This window comes from Procambarus clarkii, chromosome 63, assembly GCF_040958095.1.
Source record: "Procambarus clarkii isolate CNS0578487 chromosome 63, FALCON_Pclarkii_2.0, whole genome shotgun sequence".
Lineage (NCBI taxonomy): Eukaryota > Metazoa > Arthropoda > Malacostraca > Decapoda > Cambaridae > Procambarus > Procambarus clarkii.
The window spans coordinates 7,681,853-7,694,428 of record NC_091212.1 but is presented as its reverse complement, the minus strand read 5'-3'; the positions used below and the strand labels follow the sequence as shown (position 1 = coordinate 7,694,428).

Genomic DNA, 12,576 nt, shown 5'->3' with positions numbered 1-12,576 from the left:
AACGCCACCGCAGGCTTTAGATGACCCGAAACACCCACAAACTGTGGAACCAGGCACGAGCAAACAGAGTGAGCCTTTCCCCCATCGCCCCATCAACGGGGCGAACCGCAAGAGGGCCAACGCCCCTTACGAGAAACCCGAAAGATGCGAAAGAGGCAGCAGTTGTAAAGTCATGCTTGTTTGCTTGTTTTCAGATTGTGGCATTCTGCTTGATAGTTCAGTTTTCGTTAGCAATTTTAACTAGGTGGAGTTTGTTTTGAGACGCCTACCTTTCTGGGTGCCTAACCCAGTAGATGGCAGACATAGAATACTTCCAACCACATGGGGGTTTCTATAGGCCATTGCTCCTTATGTTGCTCTGAGGGGAGTCAGGTTCTGGCTCGTGTAGGCTCCAGTAGGCTAGAACTCCAATCAAATTGACTGATGCCACAGTCTAATACATATCAGCCCAGGTATAGCTCTGGCGAGTTGGAGGGGCTCTCCACAGAAAAATAATACATTTCCAGGAAATTATATTTGCTTCAGGATTCATGGAAGCAATAGGTTAAATCCATTACTTAATGACACTGCCATAGAGGAGTTTAAGTGAACGCCACTATACATTGATCTATTCCATCTCAAAAAGCCTAAATTAGAACACCCTACCTAGTTCTGATGAGAGCAAATTGTCAGAATGATGGTATATACACACACTCCATGACTCAAGGTAAAACAAATGTGCCACTTGGAAACACCTTTCTATTAATGTTTGCTGATTCTTAACAGTGCCCTAGGAAATCCTAAATAGGTGTTATCACATCACACACTAGAAAGTGAAGGGACGACGATGTTTCGGTCCGTTCCGGACCATTCTCAAGTCGATTGTGATGAGGGAATGTTGTTGTCGTTTTAGATTCAGCTACTCAGAACAATAAGTTCCAGTAACACAGGCTATGATGAGCCCGTAAGTGGAGGCTCTTAAGAGCCATTATCTGTATCAATAGCTGATACTAGAGATCTGGCAATGGATGGGGGGTCTTCATGGTGATTTTCAGCCCTGGATGGCTGGTGGTACCAGTTATGGAGCTAGTGGGGTTAGTATAGATCTCTAGGTTTTCCTTTTTTCCTTTGCCTGAGACTTTGGCTGAGCCGTGCTGTCGTTGTCGTTTGGTGAGGTGGCCGCCATGAGAAAGTCTTGAACCAAGTAGGTGTCGTATTTGTGGTGCTGCGGTGGAGCTCCTACTAAGATTTCCTCGTCTGAGGAATCCGTAACCTCCGTAGTTGGTGTTTTCGTCTTTCGTCTCGCAGACTTAGGTAGACCCAGGTGTCGTGCGATGAGGGAAGGAGTTGAGGCAATAAATAGGCAAGAGAGAAGTGAGAAGAGAAAAATCATAGAGAATGACAAAGCAAGGCAAAAGGTATGAAAGGTAAAGTGTAATAAAGGGAATAGTAATAGGAATAAGAACATAAGAACAAAGGTAACTGCAGAAGGCCTATTGGCCCATACAAGGCAGTTCATACCGTATTTCAGGCACGTTATTGCGACTCCTCGTCTCCTAAATGATATTTGTACCACCCAGTACAAGTATGATTATTATTATTAGTTCATTTTCTTGGAGTAGATCTTGAGGTTATCTTGAGATGATTTCGGGGCTTTAGTGTCCCCGCGGCCCGGTCCTCGACCAGGCCTCCACCCCCAGGAAGCAGCCTGTGACAGCTGACTAACTCCCAGGTATCTATTTACTGCTAGGTAACAGGGGCATTCAGGATGAAAGAAACTTTGCCCATTTGTTTCTGCCTCGTGCGGGAATCGAACCCGCTCCACAGAATTACGAGTCCTGCGCGCTATCCACCAGGCTACGAGGCCCCGATAAAATTTCTAGATAGTGACTATCTAGAAATTTGGATTATGCACAAATCCAGATTGGTCCAAAAATGATAATTGTAGCTTAATTTTTTCTTTTTAATTTACACTCCAGTTACAGAGGCTCATTTAATGACTAAATCTTGGAGCACTTGTGATGCATTCTCAAAGCATGGAACACCTACTCATTGACAGCAAAATCCAAAAGTTACCAGAATCATTTAACAAAGAATAGAGATATCTGCTAAAATGTTTAAAGTGTTTGCTGAACCACACCAGAAAAAAAAAATGAGATGGAGATCTGACCCTCTCATGGAAAAGATGTTCAGTGCAGTGGATGATTCAGTAGTTTTCAAAAACCTGTTTGGAGATTAAGTGTTAAGTGGGTGATATCTTTCAGTTGTGGGTTGACCTCTGATCCCTACGTGCTCCTTGCTCAGTATTGAAAGGACATGCCAGTGATCAAAGCAAGATTAGTCACAATGGGAGCTATCTCAGAGAAGAAAAATTACCACTTAAATATCTAGTTATATCTTTGAACAAATCTCTCACCGATTTTAGAAGTCTGTTCATCAAGCCGGAAAACCGAGCAGCATCTTCTAGTCGCTTTTCTCTGACCAGTCGTCGCTTAATTTTCTCAGCAACATTATGATCTTTGACAGAAAGATGAGAGGGACCCTCATTTAACAAACTCACAGCCAGCTGAAAATGTGTCACCAATCGATCTGAAAAAGGCACAATTGGAAGATTTTATGGTTTCATAAAACTAGATTACAACCGGCAATCGCTTATACAGGGGTACCTCAGTTTAAGAGTTTAATTTGTTCCTGGAGACGGCTCGTATTCCGAAGCTAATTTCCCCATAAGAAATAATGGGAAATGAATTAATCCGTTCCTGACTACCCCAAAAACCCCACATCAATCTAAATTTTTATACCTAATTTATCTAAATAAACCTACAAAACTATGTTCAAGTTATTACTTACCTTGCTGTTGAATGCTGTAGGCGTATGGAAGATGGTGAGGAGGGGGCAGGAGGAGAGGAGTTACTGTTTGGAAGGGGAGTCCCCTTCCATTATCACATCAGGCAGTGAGGACTTTACTGGTGTGCTCTCCCTGGCACGTTTTATCTGAGTGCCACTAGGTCCTGGTTGAGGCTCACTGCTCGATTTTCAACTTTGCAGTTCTTCCCATACTTCACACATTTTCTTAATCAAGAAGGGACATCCTCTACTATCTCTACTCACAGCTATTTTCTTAGGTTGAACCATATCAATTGCTTTCTTGAGACCCATGGCGAGATATATATAATAACAACTTTTATGCTCAAATGGCCAAAAACCGACATAAAACTGTAAATCCTTGTGAAGAATTCAGGAGGGATAGTCACTGGGCGGGAGACAATGGTAAACTGAGGGGCGGAGGGACGACGATCACCGTACCACCACGCGCTAGGTCGCCCTGAACGCGTATCAACAAACTCGCGTTCCGAGGTAACCCTCGCCTTCCGAGACATATTTTCCGAGGAAATCCAGCTCGTATTCCGAAAAACTCGCATACAGGGACACTCGTGTTCCGAGGTACCACTGTATAACACTATAAATCCCTGAGAAGATTAAATTCTTAAGGTGTAACTAAAAAATTGCTAAAGTAATGGTACCACAAAAATCAGGTCTATGAGTGCATAATTTACCTGTTGATTACCTCTAGATGATTTTGAGAGTTCTACTCCCACAGCCTGGCCTGTGGCCAGCCTTTCCTGGTGATTGCCTGAAATTTAAAGGTCTTTGCCTTCATAGCCTGATGGGCCCCAAAGTTATCACAGCCACCTCTTTGAACAATACACTCATTTGCTTTCTAATGCAACACCTCCCCACTTCTCCAGTGCAACAAGAGAAAAATTTGTTTAACTGTCCTCATCAAAACATAATGATGCAAAAGAGAGATTACCAGGAATAGTTAGGCACATGACTCGGAAACGGCTGGGCGCACAGACTGGAAGTGGCCAGGCACATGGCCCAGAAACAGCTGGGCATACAGCTCAGAAATGACCAGGCACATGGGCCCAGAATGGCCAGGCACAGGCCCAGAAATGCCCAGGCACAAGGACAAGAACTGCTCGAGCACAAGGCCCAGAAATAGCTGGGCACATGGTTAAAATTCAGCTGGGCGCACAATTCAGAAACCTCGGGTACACGGAATGGGAACCCAAGGGCATAGTCCAGGAATCCTCATACACACAGTCCAGCAAACCTCAGACACACAATCTGAAAATCCCAGGCACACAGTCCGAGAATCCCCAAGCACACAGTCCAAAAATCCCCAGGCACACAGTCCGAGAATCCCCAGGCACACAGTCCAAGAATCCCCAGGCACACAGTCCAAGAATCCCCAGGCACACAGTCCGAGAATCCCCAGGCACACAGTCCGAGAATCCCCAGGCACACAGTCCGAGAATCCACCACCCCACAGTCCAAAAATCCCCAGGCACACAGTCCGAGAATCCCCAGGCACACAGTCCAAGAATCCCCAGGCACACAGTCCAAGAATCCCCAGGCACACAGTCCGAGAATCCCCAGGCACACAGTCCGAGAATCCCCAGGCACACAGTCCGAGAATCCCCAATAACACAGTCCAAAAATCTCCACGTTCACAGTCCGGAAATTCCCAGACACACAATCCAAGAATCCCCTGGCACAGCTCAATCTAAGGCTGAGGGCCAACATCATCCACCTCAATGATCAGTGCCTCATTTCTAGGGAACAGCTCAAGTGTTAGTCTAATAACAATATACTGTACAGGGTAACATGGTGTGTTTTACATTCAATGAAGGGGTTTTCAATGGTTTGGTGATACCAGTGGTCGCCACAATTTTTGGACAATGTACCTTTCTAGGTGTCTGTTTTTGTGTCATTCTACTGTTTTAAGATCCATATATCCACCATAAGTATGATGAGGTAATTATCAGCAGAAAGCCCTAAGCCATTACAACATACAGCACTTGGAAATTATATGATTTTAAGGATTTAGGAACAGGATGAAGGAAATGAATGGGTCCTAACCACCTGAACAGTCGGGTAAATTACAACAAAATAAAAAATAAGCCTTAAATTTGGTAATAAAAAAGTTCATTAGAATTTCTGTAAGAGGCATGCTGTTGTGGAAAACAAAACTAAATTACTTTTATTCTAACTTCTGTACAGTATTGCATTTCTTTTAAAAGACTTTCATAACAAAACATGTTATTTTAGCATACCTGTCGCCTGTTATACCTGTTGAAGGGTCTGGGAATCAATGTCCCCCATGGCCTGAACCCTGACCAGGCCTCCTGGTTACTGGTGTGATCCATCAGGCTGTTTGATGTGGCTGCTCACAGCCTGACATATGAGTCATAGCCTAGTTGATCAGGTATCTTTTGTGCTTGTCGAAGGTGCGACAAGCACAAAGGTGCTTGTCGAGTTCTCAAGCTTAAAGGTGCTTGTCGAGTTCTCAAGCTTAAAGGTGCTTGTCGAGTTCTCAAGCTTAAAGGTGCTTGTCGAGTTCTCTTTTGAACACTGCGAGAATCTTTGAATCCAGTTATGCTCCATTGTGTAGGGGAAGAGTGTTGAAAAGTCTCGGGCCTTTGCTGCTGATCAAGTTCTCTCTCAGAGTGCCTATTGCACCTCTGCTCTTCAGTGGGGTTATTTTGCACATCCTGCCATGCCTTCTGGATGTGCAAAATAACTTGGATAACTTAGATAGCATGTGGTGTTATTACTATGTGCAGATTTGGAATCATTCCTCCTAATATTTTCCAAATGCAGATTATTATGTATCTCTCCTGCCTGCATTCTAAAATACAGATTTAAATTTTTTAAGCGGACCCAATAATTTTGATGTTTTATCGAGTAGCTAGCGTTCTCCAGGTTAGCAATTTCTCCAGCTTTGAATGGGCCTGTATATTTGAAATATTGGTGACTTTTTGCGGGTTTAGATTTATAACTATGGTACTATGGTGGTGACTGAAGGATTTTTGTTGCCAGTCAGCCAACAACCGGTGACCTTCTAAGAACAAGTGAATTTACCTGTAGTTGATTTTGAGAGTTCTACTTCCCAAGACCAGCCAGATACTAGACTTGTCTGGGTGTAATTTGATCTATAAGACTGTTGCTTGCAGTAGCCCACAGGTCCACATATACATTACAACCTGGCTGGTCCAGCACTTCCTAGAGAAACTTTTCCAATTACCTTTCTGAAAACATCCACTTTCAACCCAGAAATATTTCTTTTATTTTGTGAAAGAAAGTTGAAGAGCATGGGACTTCAAGCTTATCCTAGCCTAGTACCAAATGTAACATTTGTCAAAAAATTTCCTTGTCTATTTTTTGCAGGATGAATGGGTAGAAAGGGAATGCAATGTTTCAAGGTTAATGCATCTTTTAACATTAGGATAGTTTAGTTAGACAGTTCAAAATTTCCATGTGTATACATAATTTCATATTTGGCAATATTTAAGGAAAACATGCTATTTTATAGGCAGAATCATAACAACCTATCCTCCACCCTGCAACAAAAGTACAAAAATCAAGTGATACTAGTACAATATGCCAATACTATATTTAACTAATACATCTTTAGCTAATACATATTTATAAAGGCAGCTTAAATCCAACATTATGTTTGTAACTCATCTGCAATGTATGTACCTTTACCTGAATAAAGAATCTGAATCTGATCTGAATCTGGTACCTAGAAGGTTGTATTTTTAATACATAAAAATAGCAGTTTATCAAATGTAAATACAGTAGTATTATATACTAAGGATTCTTGCCTTGACTAGGATTGGTCAGCCTGAGGTGATTTACGGAGTACAGTACAGTACAGTACGGTACTGTATTTATAGGAAGGGCTGCAAGCGAATGAAATGTCTCATGATATAGTGTCAAACACAATACAAAGGAAAAGGACAAAACATACTGGAACCAATGCTAATTGGCCAGTACAGAACTTGACTGAATTGTAAACCTGACAACCCTATATTTGAAAATTGGCTGATCCAAGTGAACCTTTAAATAAGAACATAAGAACAAAGGTACAGTAACTGCAGAAGGCCTATTGACCCATATGAGGCAGCTCCTATTTATAACCACCCAATCCCACTCATATACATGTTCAACCCACGTTTGAAACAACCCAGGGACCCTGCCATCATCACGTTACGCAGTAATTGGTTCCACAAATCAACAACCCTGTTACCGAACCAGTATTTACCCAAGTCTTTCCTAAATCTAAACTTATCCAATTTATACCCACTGTTTCATGTTCTGTCTTGTGTTGATACTTTTTATACCCTATTAATATCCCCTTTGTTATGTCCATTCATCCACTTGTAAACCTCTATCATGTCACCCCTAACTCTTCACCTTTCCAGGGAATGCAATTTAAGCTTTGTTAATCTTTCTTCATATGACAGATTTCTAATTTGGGGAATTAACTTCGTCATTCTACGCTGGACACGTTCAAGTGAATTTATATCCATTCTATAGTACGGTGACCAAAACTGAACTGCATAATCTAAATGGGGCCTGACCAGAGCAAGATATGGCTGAAGAACACAACCAGGTGTCTTGTTACAAACGCTTCGATTAATAAATCACAGTGCCCTATTTGCCTTATTACAAACATTCATGCATTGATCCTTTGGTTAAATTCTTACTAATCATAACTCCTAGATCCCTTTTGCAATCAGACTTCGCAATCTCAACACCATCTATCTCGTATCTTGTAACTCTATCATCATTACCTAGCCTCAAAACTTTACATTTATCAGCATTAAACTGCATCCGCCAATCTTTTGACCATTTAAAAACCCTATTCAGATCGAATTGAAGTGATAGTGAGTCTTCTTTCGTGTTTATTCCCTACCAATTTTTGTATCATTGGCAAATTTGCAAATGTTGCTACTCAAACCTGAATCTAAATCATTTATATATATTATAAACAACAGAGGTCCCAGGACAGAGCCTTGAGGCACACCACTTACAACATTTTCCCACTCTGAATTAATCCCATTTATACTAACTGTTTCCTTTGGTATAGCCATGCCCTAAGCCAACTTAATATAGCACCCCCAGTACCATGAGCCTCTATCCTTTTAATCAGTCTTTCATGTAGCACTGTATCAAAAGCTTTGCTAAAGTCAAGGTACACAACATCACAATTCTTACCACTATTAACTGCCTCAACTATGCTGGAATAAAATGATAGCAAAACCAGGAATTCCCCGGGTTGATGAAGCTACACATACAGTAGTGTGTATGTGGCACCACATGATGCCAAGTGATGCCACATACACACAGTATACAGGTTATTTTATAACCTAAGGTCAATATCAAGTATTCAAATACAGTAGCACATTGCCCCATGGGCCTATTTCAAGCTCAATGTAAGCTTAACATCTTAGATAACTAATGACACGTTCACCAAAGTGAGTACACCATCAACCATAGGGGTGCTGCACTATTTACACACACATGACAGATACAATGTTTCTGTGCTTTTGGTCTGGAACCAGAACAGAAAATATGGAACAATGTAAGTACAGTATATCATTTAAATTTAAACTGTTTAACCTAAGTGATCATCCTAACTAAAACTACTGTAAATTTAATTTCTAACCAAACCAAACATACTCTAACATAAGGGTCCTGGCAGTACAGTCGGATACGTTCTTGACAATTGGGAATTCCAGGTTCGAATCCCGGGCGGGACAGAAATGGTTGGGCGCATTTCTTATCACCTAATGCCTCTGTTCACCTAGCATTAAGTAGGTACCCAGGAGTTAGTCAGTTTGTTGTGGGGTTGCATCCTGGGCTAGGTTAGTAATTTCGACCTTGGAAGGGTGAGAGGGGGGGGGGGCATCGATATAAGCCTAATGTATATGTGAATACACTCTGGCTGCCTGTCCACTGACACAATAAATTATTAATCATTATAATATTTTGTATTAGTTCTAAGAAACAGCTGTTTGGAATGTCCCATTATCTGCTGCAATCATTAACCAATGAATGTTGCAATGATCCACATTTTGACCCTATGTCATTCAGCATTAAACTAGGTAAGGCTAGATTACACTTTGTTAGGAAAAGCCTAGGTAATATTTAGTTAGGATATATTAGGAAATATTAAATTTTAAACAGGTTGGATAGACAGTCAACCTGACACTAGCACTGTATGGTGTATGAAGCACTATTCACATATAAACATAACATGACCATGTAAGGGTTGTTGCCTCTTTCAAACTTGTTCCATTCTAAAAGTAACAAAACATAACATAAGCCTAACTTTCTTATATATGAATCCTTCACTGTCCATGTATCTTATACATGCATGGATGTTCTCTTGCTTCATATTATTATTATTATTATTATTATTGCAGTATTATTATTATTAGAAAAGTGTGACTAAACGGGAGGGAGAAATTTAATCTAATTCATGCATTATCTGTGCGTTAATTTTATGCATTAACTGCAGAGCTCTGATACCCCCAACCAGACCTGAGCAGATCCCAAATCTAAGGAACCAAACACCACACAGCTGTTCTCTATATAACAGCGGGGAGGGGGGGGGTGCTATAGTCAAATCATACACAGAAATTTCAACCATACTAATGTTATTTTTGCCAAAACAATATACCGTATATATTATTTAGTTAGGTTGTGTTAGGTTTGATTAGATTAAATTGGATTAGGTTGATTATGGTTAGGCTAGCTTTAAAATACACTGGCAAACCATCTCGAATATATGACTTCCATCCTCTGACAGACCCACAAGTGATTACCACTTCTAGATACTCAGTAGTATCAAAAAGATCCCCCTGAAGCAACCTGATTACATCCCCGTGGCATTGCTCACCTTGCACAGAACCTAAAAACTGTTTACCTTTTACTTGTGTAAGGTTAAGTTTGGTAAGGTAGGATTAAGTTAGGTCAGGTAGGGTTGTTAAAATTGGATAGGTTAGATAAGGTGTGATTTGCTTAAAATAGCAACCCAACCAAACTACAAATATATAGTTTTTAAACTAAGAAAACGAGGTACGTCTGAAACGTCTGTGTAATATATTTGTAATATGTAAGAACCTCAGAGGACTTGGTCCCTGGAAACTTAATCCCGTCTCTTACCATCGTTGATCCCTGTGACGTGAGAACATAGCCTCTTCAAAAGCGTATTTGACGCATCCATCATTACAGCTGATTATTAAGAAACAGAGGGAATAACTGCTAAGTCTTGACATTAAATTGCGCGTATCGACCACCTCCTTGATTCTCATGGCGCCATTTATTTTCGTTTTGTTTTCATTTGAGTTCGAAGCTGCTATTGGTTAGCGGCGGCGCGGCCAGCCAATCCCGGGACAGCTTGGTGCTCCCTGTGTTTTGGTCTGGGCAGTATCTGCTTGATATTATAATGGTGGCATATTTACCCGAATTTACCTATATTTATCTGGGGGCGCCTCGACGGGAACAGGAAGCCGACGACTTGTCAAAGGTCCCCTCATTATTCCTGAGGATTTTTCCAACTAGATTTTGAACATGAGTAATGTCTTGGTATTTACGCCTTTTTGTGGGTGCCCAATTCAATTTCTTTCTTTATTATGCACCCCATACCCATCCCGTGGGCTGTGGTGTAAAGGATTACAGAGGCACATAATCGGTTCAGGAACTGAACCCTCTAGTTCGTTTAGCTTAGCAAATAACAATTTTTTGACGCTAGTTACGAAATTATTAATGTTATATATACATGTACACATTCTCATACATACAAGTACATATATATATACGTATACATATATACATGCACATACATATTTAATCACCCACACAAATACACACATCAATAATCTTTTGTGTCACAAGTGATCAAAAAGAGGCTCACAACAGTCACTATACAAGGCACTTTACATCTATGGTGAGTCACACAGTTACTCGTCTTGTTCCACACCCACCCAACTGGGCGGCAGCTTTACAGTCATGTGCTCCACACCCACCCAACTGGGCGGCAGCTTTACAGTCATGTGCTCCACACCCACCCAACTGGGCGGCAGCTTTACAGTCATGTGTTCCACACCCACCCAACTGGGCGGCAGCTTTACAGTCATGTGTTCCACACCCACCCAACTGGGCGGCAGCTTTACAGTCATGTGCTCCACACCCACCAAACTGGGCGGCAGCTTTACAGTCATGTGCTCCATACCCACCCAACTGGGCGGCAGCTTTACAGTCATGTGCTTCACACCCACCCAACTGGGCGGCAGCTTTACAGTCATGTGCTCCACACCCACCCAACTGGGCGGCAGCTTTACAGTCATGTGCTTCACACCCACCCAACTGGGCGGCAGCTTTACAGTCATGTGCTCCACACCCACCCAACTGAGCAGCAGTTTTACAGTCATGTTAGTTAACTTAATTCATTTATTATGCACCCCATACCCATCTTGTGGGCGGTAGTGGAAAGGGTTACAGAGGCACATAATGGGCTCAGGGACTGAACCCCACAATTCATTTAGCTAAGCCAGTTACAATCTTGATGAGCTAGTTACAAAGTACTTAGTTTTTATCTTAAACTGGTTGGGAGAGGTACAGTCTTTAACATGATTGGGAAGGTCATTCCACATTCTGGGTCCCTTGATTTGTAAAGCATTTCTAGTTTGATTAAGTCGTACTCTTGCCATATCAAATAGGTATTTGTTTCTGGTGTGATGCCCATGGGTTCTGTTACAACCTTCTAGAAGCTTTCAAGGACAGGATTGACATTGCAGTTCAGAGTTTTAAATATATAGAGTACACATGAGAGGATGTGCAGTGACTTAATATCTAACATATTCAGAGATTTGAGTAAGGGTACCGAGTGCTGTCTGGGGCCAGAGTTAGATATTGTTTTAATAGAAGTTTTGTGTTGGGTAATTAGAGGACGTAAATGATTTTGGGTAGTAGAATCCCAATCACAAATACCATAGTTGAGATAAGGATAGATGAAAGAGTAATAGAGAGTCACCAGGGCAGGGCGAGGAACATAATATCTGATCTTAGAAAGAATGCCAAGAGTTTTAGAAACTTTTTTTGCTATATTTAGAATGTGTCCCTGGAAATTCAGCTTGTTATCGATGAGGACACCAAGGAATTTACCATCAACTTTACTACTGATTTGTATAGTGTTTATTCTTAGATTAATTTCATTTGAGGATTTATTACCAAACAAAATACAGAAAGTTTTGTCAATGTTAAGGGTGAGTTTGTTAGCAGTTGGCCAAAGATGAAATTTATTTAGTTCAGTACAGTATTCACAGTGACATTTAGAGCAAGCGGGTCAGGACTGGAGTAAATGAAAGTTGTGTCATCAGCAAATAAGATTGGTTTGAGGTGTTGAGAGGCATTTGGAAGGTCATTAATGTAGATGAGAAAGAGGAGAGGGCCAAGTATGCTGCCCTGTGGAACACCAATGTTGATGGGTAGTGTAGGAGAAATGGAATTATTCACAGAGACAAACTGGAGCCTGTCAGTAAAGTATGACTGAAGGTATTGCAGGAAGTTACCTCTGACTCCATAATGATGTAATTTAAGAAGAAGGTTTTGGTGGTTGACAGTGTCAATTGCCTTACCCAGGTCCACAAATAACCCAACAGGGAACTCATTTTTATCAAGAGCTGCATGTATCAAGTTAATCATACAAATAAGTGCATCGTTAGTGCTTTTTTTAGG

The 12,576-nt window shown here is 41.3% G+C and overlaps 1 protein-coding gene across 1 annotated transcript in view; it reads right to left on the bottom strand.

The window, feature by feature from the left end:
• LOC123769557 (gamma-tubulin complex component 3 homolog) overlaps positions 1–10,253 on the bottom strand; it is a 70,565-nt gene extending 60,312 nt beyond the window's left edge. Inside the window, exons 1-2 of the mRNA XM_045760793.2 lie at positions 10,003–10,253; positions 2,396–2,568 (exon numbers count right to left, since the gene is read on the bottom strand). Coding sequence (XP_045616749.2) covers positions 2,396–2,568; positions 10,003–10,066 — 237 coding nt within the window. The 5' untranslated portion in view covers positions 10,067–10,253. The remainder of the gene's footprint in view (positions 1–2,395; positions 2,569–10,002) is intronic.
• Between the last annotated feature and the right edge of the window lie 2,323 nt (positions 10,254–12,576).